This window comes from Hyposmocoma kahamanoa, unplaced genomic scaffold (genome assembly GCF_003589595.1).
Source record: "Hyposmocoma kahamanoa isolate Upper Pololo Valley unplaced genomic scaffold, ASM358959v1 95, whole genome shotgun sequence".
Taxonomy (NCBI): domain Eukaryota; kingdom Metazoa; phylum Arthropoda; class Insecta; order Lepidoptera; family Cosmopterigidae; genus Hyposmocoma; species Hyposmocoma kahamanoa.
In genome coordinates, this window is record NW_020654972.1 from 3388230 (window position 1) to 3406908 (window position 18679).

Consider the following 18679-nt stretch of genomic DNA (forward strand, 5'->3'; position numbering starts at 1 on the left):
CCTAGAACCACACAATTTTCCTAACGATTTTGATACTTTAGCGTACTAGAACCTCACTCACGGTGTCCCTAACGTTTTTGGTACTTTAGCGTCCCAGAACCACACGATGTTCCTAACGATTTTGGTGCTTTAGCGTCCTAGAACCACACGGTGTTCCTAACGATTTTGATACTTTAGCGTACTTGAACCTCACGGTGTCCCTAACGATTTTGGTACTGTAGCGTCTTAGAGTCACATGGCGTCTCCAAGACGCAACTGTGTTTCTATGTGCCATTTAAAGAAAAATATATAAATTTATAAAACATTTTTTTACCAAAACAGTACAACTGTCAAATCGACTATTAACTAGTATTGTTACCTGCGTAGTTGTGTAAGCGTCGCCATTTCGATACCTCGTGACTTGTCGCTTGCGTCGCACGTAGTGGTAGCATATCGCCTTCCACCTGCACAAATGGTTTAATTAACTCCTGATTACCATGTACGTATTTGCGGTGACAAGGACGTGACTGACTACATTAAGGCATACTGTTCCAGGCGGAAACGTTATCCTGTCTGTACAATAGAATATACGCGAATAATGATATAAAAGTATGTACAATTGAAAACGAAAGTGTTGTCTCAACATCTTCGTATTACAGATTGCTTCTAAAAATAAAGAATATATTATGTATACGTGTCATTTACATTATTCTCTTTTTATATTATAAATGTATATCGGAAACCATCATGATGAAGAACTGCGAGACAAAGGCGCCACCTGCAGGTTACGGCGTGCATCGCGCGCTCCCTCTGCTGATGTACCTCGACGAAGCTTGATGGGGAAGATAGACCAGGTCGGGACTCTCTGGCAGCACATATGCTACCTAAAAACGGTCTGTGTATCGTAGCTTTCTCTTGTGCTTAAAAATAAGTTAACGTTCTAATTGTTAGCTCTACAAAAACATAATCTTCAAGTGTATACATAAAAAGTGTTTTTTTTTTCGTTATACGTCACCCGTTCTCATGTTCACGCTATTCGTATATTTAAACGACTACAAGTTGCTCTCAATAGAGCTTTACCTACACTCCCGGTAATATATATAAATGTTGCCTTTATAGAGAAGCAATTGTAAAGCCTTATAACAACTTTGAAAAGTTCTTTCGATATTGAAAAGTGTATTATTTATTATTCTGAAACTGTACGATATTTCATAAAGGAAATATTGGAACGGAACTCTAGGGACAAGGAATTAGGCAACAAGGAAACTGTCAGTTTAGTGTAGGTAAAGTATAATAAATGGATTAATGATGTAAGTAAAAGTTTCCTAAGTGGCGAGCACAAACTTACAGACTGTTAAAGCTTCTTGGTTTATTATATGATTTATAATAACTATTATATATTATTATAATGAAAAAACAAATATACGCGATTTAAATCCGGAAAAATAGTTTCATTTCCTATGTGTAACAATCGCGAAAACCTAAGAACTCGATATTTAATATAATTTTTAATAATAAACACACTGGCCTGTTTTATAAGTATTTTTATATATGATATGTTTTGACCGTTGTATATTTTGTTCTTTTTTTTTCTTAACTTCATTTTGTGACTCATTCCAATATATACGCTAAAATCTAATTGTGCTTATTTAACCCAAACGCATTCCATGGTGGTTTAGGTAGCATAATAACTCAATGAAGATTGCACGGAGCTTGTGTAATAATACCCAATGATGTCAAATTAATCTAGTTGACATAACGGAGAAAAAACGAGGACAACCCCAAAATGAAATGAGATTAACGGGAAAAGAAGAAAGCTTTACGATTATTACTTCCAAAAGTGTAGTAATTATCCGATGGTAATCACACAAACGTCACATCCATCCAGGCCGGCCGAGCTATTTGTTTGTTTAATTAAAATAATTTGCATTAAACGTTTCAACGGCGTTTCTGATTAATTAAAAAGTCAGAATCTTACACGCCCAAATAAATCCAACCGCCAATTGTTATAGAACTTTAACAATTTATGACACTGTTTAATGACGTTATACATTAAAATCCGCTTATTCAACCAATGTATCTTGCCAAAAACCTACGTTGCAGAGTCGTGTACGCTCTCACAGAAGGTTGTATACAGAGTGAGAGTTTCGCAAAGAGCCATGGAGCCGAATTCCGAATTCCGAAGATGAACTAAGGTCCAGGACGTAGAAGATCGTATAACGAACTTAAAATGGAGTTGGGTATGACATATTGCGAGACGTAGTGAAGACAGATGGAGTAAAGCGATACCCGAATGGTAGTCAAGAATGTGTGGGACGTCTTGTAGCGAGATTGGTGAACGAGACTTCGCCAAAGTCGCGGGCCGTAGTTGAGAGAGAGTAGCATAGGATCGGGGTAGATGGCATAAATTACGGGATACCTAGCAGTAGGTGAAGATGGATTGTGGATGATGATTTATTTCTGTGATGATGATATATTAAAAACAAAATAATATGACTTTGATAGCTCATTGAGAGCTGAGGGAAGGCTGAGCTCGCAAGTAAAAGAAGGGGAAAAGGATCGCGATTACACTAACCTTCAGATCTAGGATCTCGTTTACACTTCTTTTTATTTTCACATGCACTTATAACTTGCGGCCACATAACATCATCATGATTTTCTTACGAGTCACGACTTCTAGCAGAGAATTATTTAAAACCGTAATGCATAGCTTCACCATGATTATTATAGTATGAGTTTTTTTATTGTAGCGTATTTTATACGCAAAAAATACAGAGGCCTTGCCTTATTATAGATTTCCATATTTCCTGCCCGACGTTAAGGCTAGAACAGATGATATACGTGATACGCCAGTACAATGCAGTAATATAGATCCAGCTTGATATTAAATTACAATAGATATATCTCACAATGTATAGAAATTGCGTGCTTCACCACACAAAGGTCGAAATCCGCAAACAAACCGACTGATACAAACAGTCAAAATGTTTTATTAACAATTGAACGTTATTTCGTTCATATTTCATCAAATTTACATTGTAAATACGAGGAAAGTGACAATATGTGTTTGTATTTTTGGTCTGACTTTTGACTTGCTTACTTTTGGATCGTGTGGTATCACAACGTAATGGTGATATTACTTATTTAATGGAGAAATTACATAGTATATAGAAAGTACCGTAATATGTAGAAAAAAAGCGTATTAAACCCATGATGTTCCATTGTCGGACGAAACCTATGACTATTTTAAAATTTATTAAATAAATTGCGTGACTACAGGCGAAAACTATGCGACTTTAAACTTTGAGTATAGTTCGAATAACGGAGTTACTACTCTTGTCGATGCAGAATCGCCGCCTTTACACAGAGACTATCGCGCGTGATACAGCAATCGTGTGTGATTGACAGCGCGTGTAAAAACGTTGGAAGGAAAAGAGAAAATCCGCGCGATCGCGCTCATTAGTTCCCGCACAATCGCGCGTTCTGAAGGTTGCCTTTTACACTGAAGCTTTCCGTTATAATAAAAACGAACACGAGCAATCGCGCGCGAAAGAACGTTAGCTTAAAAAAACTTCATACAGGTAATCGCACGCGTTTGCGCGTGCAGGCTTTCTCGCGCAATCCTGTACGGTCCTGATCACGCGCGATCATAGATTTAGTATGGAGAAATATACCTTTTATTTTTTATTTTTTAATGTAGGAAAATGTAATGGGTGTGGTTTATTTACAATATAGGTCCAATCATTATCTATCAAGAAAAAATAGTATATTTCTCCATACAAAAACCTATTAATAATTTTTTTCTCCGAAACTATCAACTTTTAAAGAAATCATACAAGAATAAAAGTTGTTAGGAATATTATTATCTGTCATATAAAAAAAAATTTGCTCGATACTCCACAAGTTATTCCTATGTCCAAGAATTATCAATTTGGGCCCACTGTGCGGCGAGTCTGATTCCGTGTATTTATATGGACGACAAAACACCGAGCGCGGACGCGTGCGTCCGTCCCGCGTCCGCGCTCGCTGTGTTTTACACTGCAAAATAATAAATAAAATAAGAAGCAGCACCGAATAGTGCTACATTATTACTTTGTAGCTATAGAGTTACACAGAAAATCTAATGTTGCTCAAGGTACCATTACTTAATTGTTGAATACGACTCACAGATGTAATTAATTATTTTTGACGTAAAACATTGACATATCGGCTAACATAGCCATTCATTGCCAACACGTTCACTATTAAACACACTCAGGCGTCGTGCTAATATATGTAGGAACATTGTGGTTGCCAAAAGTTCATGTACAAAGTATATTGTTTCTTGTTAATTTCCTTTATTATTCAGTGTTACCCTTGACAGCCGAGCAATTAGGTTATTTATGAGGGGCGCGTGTGGTGGCCGTAACGATTCCTGTGGGGGTTTTACTAGGGAATTATGCTAAGGGAACCGATCCTCACACGAATTGAGGTTGAATATGTTGGAGGTGGGCGGATATTTTTTTCGGTTCCTGTTATTTTTTATCACGGACCAAAAAAAAGTAGAAGCATGATCAATCGTGAGCTATAATTTAATATCATTTCGCAATATGAAGCAGTAGCACTCATTCGTACGTCTATAATTAAAGTGATTTTGAGAATAGCGATGATTTATTAATGATTACTAAAATAATGAACAGGAGTTTATTGTAATATTTATTTTTATTACATAGATATCATGATGCTTTTACTGCCATGATAATAATGTACTTCTTTGTGAAAACACGTTTTTATTATTATTGATACAAAGATCCAACAAACACAAACCGAACCCTTTTTAGTAGCACTTGAACTCCTTGAATGAGTTCGTACAGCGAAATACTACCACCTTACTTATTTCTGTCGCCAAGCAGTAATGTGAGCATAACTGCGCTCCATTGGAAAGGTTAAAGGTGCTGGTGAAATTAAGGGCATATAGGAGTTGTCAACTTATGTCTCAGGGTGATGGACGCAGTGGCAGTGACCCTCAGATCTTTGCGAATTAAAGCTCTGAACTGCAAACATGCAGTCAAACTGTTAACAGCCTTAGTATTAGATAAAATACGGTAACATTTCTGAATGTCGCTAAAATCAAAAACATCTTGGTTGAACTTTGGTAGACCTGGTCTATAAATATTTTGTTGTATTTACTCGTAACGTATTTGATTTTTCTACTTCTTTTTCACGTTATTAAAATCTTAAAGTATACAAAATATGTTCCATTAAATTGTTTTCGTAAATTAATTACAATATTTAAATTTACATTAAGTAAAAAGAAAATAATTAGTGGATTAAGTTAACTACGGTTAATACAGGTACATCTATTGGATTTGATACGACAGGTACATGGATTGGAGTATAGAGTAGACTCAATGACAGTCCACCGCTGGGCACATCGGTGCAAGGACCAGTCTTACGCTGATTGCAACCAGTGAATTGCGCAACCTTCACCAGGACATGGGTCCACCTCTCAAGATCGCTTTTGCCGTCGTTTACGATAAGACGGTCCAAAACTTTGCACGTTATACGTTCTGTTTGTTGTACATTCGTAGGTATAGGTAATGTATCGTGACTTACCAGACTCGGGGTGTTGCACTCCTCATAGCATGCACCCTGGCACTAACAGCCGCCACATCAACTCTCCTCGCCAACTGTATCCTCGCGGTGCTATGGTAACACTCCACTAGATACACCAGGTACAAAAGTAGTACGAAGGCAATTGGAATGTACGCGTAGCCTACGTCACACGGTGATTCTCGAACGGTTCGCTTTATCGGGTACCTGAGGGATACAAAACTGTTATAGGGGTTAGATTTTATTATATTACTAGCTATTGAAGCTTTAAGGGTTAATTATGGCATTAATATGAAATGGTGGTGCAAAGCTTAAAACGATATCACAGCAGAATTAATTACTTTAATTATCAAAAAGAGCAAGTAATTAATTCCCGGGATATTTAAGTCACAGTAATTCAAAATAAATATGTACCAATACGAGTCGGTTAGGTTAGTTTTTTGCAGACTGCTTAAAATAAAATACATAACGTGATTTGATAATGAGAATCGAACTGTAAAGTCGAAAGGAGTCTCCCCGCAAGACGTACAGTCAATAGCACACTTTTGTTCGAATATCGCCCGCAGTGAAGATCGAATTCTAAGGAAGTTAATAGATTATTTTCTTCGTTTTTGTAGCACAGTACTCAGTGACGGGATCAGCTTTTTAAGATAAATAAACAAGATATATTACTCACGTGTTAAGGTCAATGAGTTCCCGATCGATTTGGGCGGTGTTACACCACGCGACGGAAGCGAGGCACCCGGCGATCATGAGCGTCAGCAGGAAACACTTCCAGTTGCCCTCGCGCCGCAACACCCCGCCGAGGCTCTGCTGACGGGGTCGCTAAAACAAAAGACGGACCTTTTCCTTTCTTTTCTTTTGGATTTTCTTTTCTGCCTATTTTCGGTTACATTCATTATCTACCAAACCGGCGCGGATTAGAGATGTGTTTCAGAGACCAATAGTACATCTTTACTTTGCCTTAGTGACGCAGCGTGGAATAATGGGCCTTAACTTTGAAGTTAACGACAAGTCAGTTCTCACTCAACTTTGTTTAAATCAGCCATTTTTTATATTATTACCAACTATATAATAATAATTATTGAATAATAATGTTGACTGAAGAATACGTTTGTCGTCCTGACAATGATCCAATATTACGTCTAAAGTATCTCTTTTAGAGGTCCTTACTTGTTTTGCTTTACTTTGTACATTTGGGACAATTCACGAAATAATTACAATTACAGTTAAATATGAGTAATCAAACGCACTTAACGAACATTCACATTTAGCAAACAATAGCATAACAACAAAGACAAAGAAAGATTTATAAAAAATACTATCACACAAAAACTACTGCGAAATTAAACAAATAATAAGAACAAAAACAAAAATAGTAGCCAAATCAACGATAACTATATACAAGCATACTAGATGCAGCGTTTCATGTACACTCTGTGTTTCACTGATGTGCAGTGAAGCCGCTGCACATCATTTAGTTGATTGTCAAACATTCAAGATGGCGGACGCAGATGCGGACCTCTTTGAAAATTAATTTACATCGGTGTGTTCACATTTCGCTATTTGACTAATTGTGTGACCATAAATTTAAAGTTTTAAATTATTCGCATGGTTTCGGTAAGTAATGTTATGATTTTTGATTCATATGTGCATTATAATGTTTAGTAATCGCCAAATAATATACAAAATTTCTCACTATCCATCTCGCTTTGCAAGCATGTAATGACGCGTGTTAAAACAAAACAAAACAAAGCAATAATCATACATTAATAGATTAATAAGCAACAGAATGTTCTGACTACACAACAACAGAGTGTGTATAATATTATTATAATAGTTACTAAGGTTACCATATTTAAATTTAAAAAATATAAATAAGACTAGGCTGCATAATCTAAAGATCGTTGACTTCCGCAAGGTCCTTATCGTCAATATTTTCAACAACTCGACTGTATTTTTTTTACTTAATTCGATTTTCTTTTTAGTAATACAATAATAATAAATAGTAAGCGGAAGGCTCCTGGGTCAAACCAAAATGAAATGTAAAGTGCAAATAATAGCGACTTTGCCAGGGGCTTTATGTTAGTTCCCCGACTATGGATAAATATCATTGGTAAACACTCAATATTATCTGCCTGTCTGGCTCATTTCCAATATGTATAGACTCTTTGACAAAATTCAACACTTAAATAAAACACTATCACTATTGATAGTGTTTTGTTCGGAACATGTATTTGTAGTGAATGTTCTTGTCTATAGATTGAAGTCGTTGAGTCAATTATACAAAAGTTAGGATATCCTTGCTATCACGTGATATGTAAAAGTAACGGTTGCGCATTTCCTGACTGTATCTATGTTTGTACAAGATCATTGGTTTGTACAAACGACTGTACGCTAGTAAATACATAGACATCGTTGGTTTCTACAGAATAAGAGTGATTTAGTGTTATTATTATTATTATTAGTAATTTATTATATTGTGTAAATAATAATTTATTCTCTTGTATACATTAGATGCAGGCAGACTAATTGCAAACAAATTAAAAAAGTCAGTTTTTCAATTTAATTGCTCTTGTAGCTAAAATACAATCTAAAGATTTTGCTCAGTAATTTTCAGGTAAGTTTTTTGTACTTAATTTTGATGACAATTTTTATTATTTAATCACTCGAATGTATCATCGCGAAATGTTAAAAAATATTTCAGGTTACCACACTCGAATATTAAATAATTCTTCATGATGATATTCTATAAATACACTCATCAACACTGTCTACGGATATTTTAGTTTTTCATGGATTGCAAAGAAACTACAAAAAAAGTTCTTGAAACGTTCTTATATCAAAATGCGCAGTACTTTATTATCTGACTGAAAATTTAATAAAAAATCTTTTTATATTTATTTTTGATGACTTTTATGGTAAAAATCATATAAAAATAGAAAAAGTTAACTTTGTACTAAAATAAGTACTTTTGTTTTTGGTTATTAAAGAGAAAAACAAAATTAAATGAAACAATTAATGTGTTACAAAATAAAATTTAATAATCTGTAAAACCACCTCGGATGTTTATAATGCATCTGTAACGATTGTGCATACTCAAAATGAGGCTATCAATATCTCCTTGTGGGATAAGGTCCCAGGTTCGACGAAGATGCATAAAAAGTTGATTTTCTGTCACCAGATTTTTGGGAAAATTTCGTAAAACCCTTCATTGAAGCACGTCAAAATACTAAAGCGTTACAAACATACGACGCAATTCTCTTAATACTAATAGATTTCAAGTTTAATGGCTTACAAAATATAAACTATCAAAATTGCAACATGGCGAAATTAGATATAATATTTCTGCCTTATTCGCAGTGTTTAATCGGTTAGAAAGCGCAAATTGACGTGCGACTTTAAATACACTGTGAAAAGTGATGTAAAACCTGGCATAAAAGTAATGCGCTCGCGTAATTTTAAATATTTAAGTATAAAATATAAACTTAATAAAAATACAGTTATCGATTTTCGGTTTTAAATATTTATAGAAAGCTTAAATATACAAAACAAATCATTTCCAAGAAGTTCTAGGCTTCTTCAAGCTAATTTCAACTTAGATTTACTTTTTAAAAAGAAAAGAAATTTTTCTCGGCTACTTCATAGTCATTCTTTAAAAATAAAAATGGCGATAAGAATTTAAAGCTTTTTTCAAAACACAGTTGGAGCATTTTGTCTATAGCTTTATATATAGAAAAACTTTAGAATACGAAAAGATTATGTTTACTTGCTTTAGTGTAGTTGAAGTTGTCGAATAATATTCCTCCTATGAGATTTTTATGATTGTCTACAAAACGCGATGTTTCTAAGCGATTTTTTTCTTTTGACAGTATTATAAAACCTTTATAATACTAAATTTATATAGGTTATACGAAAAAGTGAGTTTATGCAATAAAAAACTTTTCAAAACACTAGGTCAAAAAAACAATTGGAAAAAATTAAATTTGTCGCAAAAAAAACGTTATTCTGTATAATTATATGGAATGTGCTATAATATGACTAGAAAGGTGGATAAATTTCGTATCATTTAAATATAAGGAATATTTTAATGACATCCCTAACTTATGATGGAAGAAATAAAATTTTCATTACAAAATTGAGGTAATTTTTTCACGCCAACCACATTTCACACAATGATTTCACTGTATTCTATTGATAGACGGCACAATACACATACACAACATTGAAGTATATTACGCGCTCATTTCAATTGTTTTTATCATTTCACAAGATGGAATTACTTCACAATGTTTATTTATTTGTCAACAAACAATTGGCCCATGACTGGCCCAAGCGCGAAGTACGACTATTGTATCCAGCGTTGCCAATTTGTAGGGAATTTCCCAAATTGTGGGGAGTTTCAACTAGATAGGGGATTTTGTGGGGATTGGCGCTACGTGAGGAAAATGTGGGGATTCTAACATTTTATCATTTTGTTTAATCTATCAATTGCTGATGCATCGCTAGTTTGATCGTTACTGTTAGGAACACTGTGATGGACTATATCGACGTGTTATTCAACATCGTACATCCCTCGTATTATTAACAAGCAGCTTAAATAGAATTATTATTAGAGCACTTGGTTCTGTATTGTACAATTACCAGTCGGTGCATGTTGAGTTCGCGATTCTTCTCCCGCTTAGGACGGTCCCCGGTATGAAGCAAAACGAAATCAGCTATTGATAAACAAAGCCGAGCAGTTAGTACTTCCACACCGCAACTTACCACTCGTCAACTTTAAATATTAAATATAGGTCGAAACTCATTGATTATTTCTAACGTTAACATAGTGTCACCAAATGCACAACAAATAATCAATTTACTTAATTTTGTAAGGCAAAGAAAAATGATTTTTTGTTCAGACTGATTACAGATTAATGCTGAATCTAATTAATATTATAATTAATATTACTGCCTCCGTGGCCAAAGTTTACCATGCCGGATTGCCATGCAGAGGTCCCAGGTTCAATTCCCGGGTAGAGAGAAATATTTGTATTGCCTACATTTATTTCTCTCGTGAGTTTGGATGTAATTTGTGGTTGTCTACGTGTGTGTCCATGGCACCCGCGACACGGGGTTTCCCTAGTGCGGGGCTATGTTGAGTGTGTACGTTATTATTATTATTATATAGTGATTTTTGGGGATTTTGAAAAATTGGCATTGGCAACGCTGATTGTATTGAATGATGTGACTTAATATCCAAGGTTTACTACCTCCACCAGATCTTTTAATATTCTTTACTTTATCCATTTTGCGTGAACTCTTACAACGTCCAATAGAGCAAAAACCCTAATTGTAGTATTTTTTTAAATAAAATCTACTGAAAACGCGCTACAACGTGTTTGTCAATAAGTACAAACACTACAGATTATCTATAAATTAAATATATCTAGAATAAAGTTAAGAACACTAGTTTTTAGAGTATTAATAGGCTTTACTGGATGGGTATAGAACAACTTTACTAAAAATAATCAGTTGTTCTACAGATGAACTTAAAATAAGGACTATAAGAGTAAATCTTAAGAAAGGTTACACTTAATTAAGATGTTTGGTATTAAGAAGGTGTTAAAATTTTGACTTGAGTGAAATAAGTCTTTAACCGCTCACGCGATACATGCAGCCGTAGGCATACCACACCTAGAGGTGCCGATGGTGACTTTATACCGATTTATCGGATATCGAAGTTATAACAGGTAAAAGAACTAATACTAGTTGCTATTTCGGTAACTACTCTAGCAAACCATAAAGTTTTCAATGCCTGGGTCTGTCACTTAAAAAAAATAAACAACTTCAAAAATACGTTAGGACAATCGTGTGTGTTATTGTTTGGGCTGCCCGGCTGGTGATTTCGGTGTTTATTTATTGAAACCATACCGTAAGTAGCATTTTTTAAGTTTACCCTGAATATAAATGTTTATAAACTATAATTTAAGGAGTAATTTCATGGTAAACGTTAGAACCACTCAAACGGAACATTATCATATTTACCCAAGTACAGCAAAAATTTAATTAGTGCTTTTTAAGTGCAGGATTTGCGGTGTATTACTGCATTTTATTTGAGATGTTTTTGTTGTAGTACGGAGGGTATTTATTTAGCAATGCAGAATAATAATTTTTATTTATAAAAACTTAAACTGAATCCTTTTCTAATTTGCGAAACCAAATAGCCGCCATTTTGCGATAGGATGAGCGCATCGCGTGAGCGGATAAGAACAATTTCTTTTTTCTAAAACCGTTTATAGAGAACTATTATCTAAATCTATACCATATTAAGACTATTTATAGGTATAACAGTTTTAAGGCTTATAAAGTGTGCTCCTTGGGTCGAGCAGTCTTCTTCCATATTTTGATCGCTCATTAGGACCTGGTGTTCCGATTGAAGCTTTAAAACCAATTGCCTAGCAATTTTCAAGATTACCACAACTCTCTTTATTAATTAGAAGACTATGGAACTTTGATCACAGACTTATCATTGCCCACTTCCAGATTTCAAACTTTTTCCACTTAGAAATTGCCCGTCTGCACTGCTTATTAGTTTTACGGCGAGTTTTCTCTCGAACATTATCTTGCCCTCGATTCGTCGGTAGAAATTCTATCAAGCCACTTTTATAAAGAAAACCTTGACCGATTTCAAAAACCATGAAAGTCCAACCATTCCTTTGTCAAGTACCTATAAATATTTTATCAGAGGTTGTCAAATGGAAGGTCTGTTATAAAAGTTCATTCTGCGGAACGCGTCGAAAAGGTGTGTTTGCCTCTCCGCGAACATGCTGGGACCCCCGGGAAACCCAATTGTAAAAAGACCCTGTCTATTTACATTGAGCTACCCAATAATTTGTCCCAGAGATTTCTTTGGGTTGGGATCAAATATATTTTTTTAGGAGAAAGATTTTTAACATGAAAATACTTTCACGTGAGAGTATGGACGTCTCAAAATGGGGCCCCAATAATTAAAATCGATCAAATGATGCATCCCAAAAAAGGAGTTTTATTACATATCCCTAAATATTTTTTAAATTTTTGCTGCAAACCTTTTTACTTTTTTCATACTATTGTGGCAATGTCAAAGTTTAATAAAACGGAAACGGACAGGAGGAAAATCAAAAAGGAAAGGAAAAATGATCCGAAGAGCAAAGATTGGAAATAATTATATATATAAGGAATATTATGATTTAAAATAAACACGCTAGACGAAATATATATTGTCAATTTTATACATATTATTGTTAATTGTCTTTTGACTTATTAACAATAAAAATTATTCGCTTTGACAGAAATCCTGACGAAGTGACAAATGTTTCATTGACTGCCTCTGTGGCTAAACGGTTATCATGCTGGTTTGCCACGCAGAGATTCAGGGTTCGATTCCCGGGTCGGGAGAAATATTTGCATGGCATTTATTTATTTTCGTGAGTTTGTGTGTAATTTGTGGTTGTCTATTACGTTTGTTCATGGCAGCTGCGATTCAAGGTTTCCCTAGTGCGGGGACATGAGTGTAGCATAAAAGTCCGAAGCCTTTTTTATGTCCTTTTTTGTAATGTATGTAAATAAGTGTACATATTTGTTATTATATGTCAAAATTTTAAGATTATTAATGTTATTATTGAAAGAATTATGAATTAACTATAAAATATCATAATTTAATGCGTGCGTTGGAATTGTTTGAAATACGAGTACCTATTTTGTTAGTCTAAATTGATTAATCAATTCTAACAAAACTCCCGCTCTGATTTGCTATTATATATTATATATATATATATTGCTTACAGGGAGTTACATTATCGTCATCATAGACCCATTTATAAGACCTACTGACTCTCGGGTGAGATTTTAGGCTATATTCCACCACGTTGTACAGTGCGGGTTGGGGTCGTCTCACGTTTCTCGAAAACTGTGAACTCTATTCGACCTGCAGGTTTCATTACGATGTGTTCCTTCACCGGAAAGCTCATGATACATTACAAATTAAAGTGCGTTGTATGATACTTTTCAATAATCTACCAACAGCATATAAAATTTAATTGTATTTTATGCCTTTACTGCGACATGCAAATAAATTATTTGATTTTGATTAACTTAAACATTGAAATCTTTAATTTTGGATTACACGCATTACATCTCTATTACTCTATTAGTATATTATGCCGTGAATATTGTTTCTACTTAAAGGCATTAAAGCCGTTAAATGCTCGTTCTTCATTTAGTTATTGCTATAAACGCTTTTCTTTGATTAAATGTGCTGTCAATAAAAGCGATTATAAGAAAATTATTGCTTCTCGAATTATTGTATTACATTTTCATATACAATTTCTGTTTTCGCGAATATTATTATGTTGGAATCAATTGTCTTTAACTCGTGTTGCGAAATAATTGTTTAATAGGTACACCACTTAATTAGATTGTGTAGTTAACGCCATGCTCAGGCAAAACTTTGTAAACAATTTTAAAATTTTATTAGCGGACTTCAAAAAAAGGACAAGTTCTCAACTCGGCTGTGTTTTGTGTGTAGTAGCAGTAGAGCTCCTTGTGAAAGAGTTCGTCCAGGGAAGTACTGCCACCTTACCTATTTCTGCCGCCAAGCAGTAATGTCACCCTTACTATGGTGAAATTACAGGCACATGGGACTTGTTAACTTACGTCTCAGGATCACGGGCGCAGTGGCAGTGCCGTTCAGATCTTTGCGATTTAAAGCTCTGAGTGACACTGCAACTCTTATGAACAGGCGCTTACCATCAGGCGCACGACTTGTTCGTTCCGTCACTGGATATTATAAAAAAAAATATTATGTCATTACTCTAATATTTGAATACCAATTTGGATGATCCCTTTTTGTTGGGTACCTCAGCAGTAGTTCCATTCGAATTTAAAGAAAATATTCCACCTGTAAGGGAGGCAAATTAGGAGATGAATCCGGATGGATAAAACTGAAATATATATTTTCTATTCTTGTACTTTAATCTGTCAATTATAATTTCATGAACCATATCATTAGGCGTTCTTTTTAGTTCTGAATCAAAATTCTACTGTCTATGGTACTCGCTAATGTACTGAAAATTTTTTAGTATGGTTCTGTACACAGAACTATAATGAGCATTATATGTAATTCTGTACACAGAACTAGAATGAGTTTCAAAAAAAATGTCGTGTTTTTGCTAATTAAAATATCAAATATGACGCTATGCAATCGTTCCACTGTCTTCTGATTGGTTAAATTGGCCTAAAGGTCTTGCTTGGCTGAAAGGTTAGGTTGAACCTTTGTAAAAAAAGATCGGTTCAAATGTTAGCGGTACTTGGCCACTTCTGTTCTATGTCTTTGATTTTCGTTTTGTAGCGTTTGTTTGGTTTTCGTTTTTTGTTGTTATGGATTGTTAACAAAATACACATTAAATCTTAGAATAATAACGCATAGAAACCTAGTCCGCACACGCTAAGTGAGGCAAGTTGTAGCGCTCCCAATGGGCCTACACGAGCGGGCGGGCCGTCAGTGCTCAAGGTCAACTTGCACCGCGAACAGCTCAAGAATTTTAGCTAAAAATGACGAAATGTGCGGTAAATGAGTGTAAAAATACGTCAGACAAACATTAAATAGATACTAACATCACATTCCACAAGGAAGTAACGCGTTTCAACTTGTATTTTTATATAAATATTCACCAAAATCGAAAATTAATTTCGTTGCAACAAGACACGAAAATGTTGCAAAGTAACAGATTTCTTTCTCCCCATTTTGCTATTCTGTTTCAAAATAATTATATTACGTAATTTTTTGAGAATAGGCAATATCGCGATGGTTGCAGAATTTCTACAAGTTGAATGCGAACAAATGTTGTTTACTAAGAGCAACCCCTAGAGTTTCTTGCTCATACTTCTCGGGGAAATCTGCCTTACGAATGAGCGTAGAGTTTAACCAATGTGATGATTTCAAGTGTAATAATGCTTACTTATGGAGTAAAGATTATTTAGATTTTGATTCTGAGTATCATTTACGAGGTATTTGGGGGTGCTCACTACAAATATAGTACTTATTTCTAAATCCAAGATGGCGGACACGATTTTTCAAAAAAATGCAATATGGGTATCCTTTTCGAGGTATTTGGGGATGCTCATTACGAATATGGCATTAATTTCTAAATCCAAGATGGCGGGCGCGATTTTTCGAATAATGGCAAGTTGGGTATAGATTTCGAGGTATTTGAAGATGTTCAATAACGAATATGGCACTGATTTCTAAATCCAAGATGGCGGGCACGATTTTTCTAATAATGGCAAGTTGGGTATCCTTTTCGAGGTATTTGGGGATGCTCAATATGAATATGGCACTCATTTCTAAATCCAAGATGACGGGCACTATTTTTCGAATAATGGCAAGTTGGGTATCGTTTTCGAGGTATTTGAGGATTTTCAATAACGAATATGGCACTCATTTCTAAATCCAAGATGGCGGGCACTATTTTTCTGATAATGGCAAGTTGGATATCGTTTTCGCTATTAACCCTCACTACGCAAGGATTGCATAAAATACTATTACTGGAATGTTCTTTCTGGGCAAGTGAGAATTCTTTTTACAGCAGAGACAAATCGACCTCTCCTACGTAAAGTATCATATGTCGAAATTGCCAAGTTTACAGGGTTGAGTTTTAAAGTTCTGAATTCACTGAAATGAGCATAAGTCGTGAATTTAGCATTTCTCAGTTTTATTCGAGAATGAGTTTCAAAGTAACGAGCATTGCCGAATAAAACTGAGAAATGCTAAAGTCACGTGTTATGATTTTTTCAGTGAATTCAAAACTTTAAAACGTTCCCCTGTAAACTTGGCAATTTTGACATACGATACTTTACATAGGAGGGGTCGAAATCACACGTTCAAAGCTCAGCAGATAATGTCGTGAGGTTCAACTACCTTTATTATTTCCACCCTCTATGGGTTCAACTTGCTTGAAGTCTATGCCTAATTCCAGGACATTAATCTACTACGTGTACTTATTTAAACTCAAGTAAGTTTGTCATACATAACTAATAATAAAAATAGTAATTATAAACTGACCTCAAAAGTTTGTGGAATATATCTATTTACCGAGTTATATTGAAATCGGTAATCGGAAAGTGGGTCGAAATCCAATAAACCGGATTCATTCCCTAGTTTGCCACCTTTAGTGGTGAAATATTTTCTTCAAATTTCACGGGTTGGCTGAGGTATCCTCAGTGGTGGCTGAGGTATCCCCTTTTCAACAAAAAAAGAATCATCGAAATCGGTCAACAAAGGTCGGAGTAATCGCGTAACATCATACACACAAAAACAATATATTCGAATTGACAACCTCCTTCTATTTTAAAGTCGGTTAAAATAACCGTTAGTGTTTAGATGGTTCCATTGAGCATTTGCGTAAAGAGAAAGTGAAGAAAAACTTGAGCGTAGAAATTACTCTTTGTTGCTAGGGAAAAAAAATTTTACAATTGTTTACTTCAAATAAACCTAAATTGAAGCTTTTTTTTTGGGAATTTTAATTTTTTCTTGGTAAACATTAATTTCGGAATTATCGTTTCGTGGAATAGTGGATGCGAAAATATTTATGATTCGATTTACAAAAATATGTACAAAATTCTCGAATTTTCCTTTTTAATATTAATGAAAAGCTATATGCTGAGTGTACAATATACGTACCTACAATCCCAGTTACTGACTCCATCGTAAGATCATGATTTTGCAGTGAGTTGTACGAACTTTCTTTAAATTTAATACATTTTTCACTTTACTTCACAATACCACTTTCAAATCTTCAGCTTTTTGGTAGCAATAGAGCGCCTTGTGAAAAAGTTCGTCCAGGGAAATACTGCCACTTTACCTATTTCTGCCGCCAAGCAGTAATGTGACCATTACTGCGTTCCAGTTTTGAAGGATAAGGGTGCTGGTGAAATTACAGGTGAATGGGACTTGTCAATTGTGTTATGTTTCAGGGTGACGGCGCAGTGACAATGCCCCTAAGATCTTAAAACGGTTTTTTATTGGAATTACATCTATTTGCCAAGTTTTATTGGAATCGATTAATGGAAAGTGCGCGAAACCGGAGTCATCCCCTAGTTTGCCACCTTTAGAGGTAGAATACTTTCTTTAAATTTAAACGGGACCTTCTTTCTTTCCAACAAAAAAGCATCATCAAAATCGGTTCACAAATGCCCAAGGAATCGCGTCAACCTCGTTTTTCGTAAAGGTCTTATTAAGACTTACACAGAAGCATTAATTACAGATTGTTACCACGGGTTTTTTTAAATTACTCGACACAAGTTCCAATTTAATAGCTCAATCAACGGTAACCAAATCGATTAGCCGGAGAGCGTACCGGGAATTGCCAAGAAGCCTCTAAGGCAATCTTAATCGAAAACGCGGCTCTACCATCACCAGCTATTGGTTAGACAAACAGAGATTGGAATAATAAAATATAATGTATTCGTTGTATAAGACTTTCGGCGTTTATTCTTTTTCTCTGTAAATATAATTAGTTGACTTTACAATATAATAATAATAACTTTTTTAGGTTTTTAGCTTGCGCTGTGCTCGTTGCCGCGCTTTCCTCAAGAATAACTGAACGCATAAGTAAGTCGTGGACAAAACGAATCGAAACGACGAAAACTATGGAACAGTTCAAAATTTAAATACGAGTGGCCAGGAACCGGAGGAAGACGATAAAAAGGTGGGAAGACGATGTAAGGATGGAAGCTAATGCATACTGTTGAGGAGTTCCTCTCATATGCCTCAAAGCCAAAGTCAAATAATTACTTATTCCATAGGTCAAATTTTTATACTCTTGAAATAGTCATTTTTTAAACTATTGCTCGTTTATTGCGCTGACCTCCCTGAGAAGAACGAGCAAGAAACTCTAGGGATTGATCTTTCAAATAAACTTAAATGCTATGGAATAATCTTTGAATCATAATTGTGTGGAATCTAGACTCATGTTGTCTTTCCATTCGTCTTTGTCTAACACATACTCTTATTTTTTTAATATAACTTTTCATTTAAAATACTTTTAATGTAAGTTTTAAACTTAGGAAATGATAATCGTAATAT

General features: G+C 34.8%; 1 protein-coding gene across 1 annotated transcript in view; it reads right to left on the minus strand.

The window, feature by feature from the left end:
* LOC113238304 (transmembrane protein 151B-like) overlaps positions 1 to 18679 on the minus strand; it is a 90743-nt gene that overhangs the window by 10412 nt on the left and 61652 nt on the right. Inside the window, exons 2-4 of the mRNA XM_026475140.1 lie at positions 6248 to 6396; positions 5575 to 5778; positions 359 to 443 (exon numbers count right to left, since the gene is read on the minus strand). Of these exons, the coding sequence (XP_026330925.1) occupies positions 359 to 443; positions 5575 to 5778; positions 6248 to 6396 (438 nt within the window). The remainder of the gene's footprint in view (positions 1 to 358; positions 444 to 5574; positions 5779 to 6247; positions 6397 to 18679) is intronic.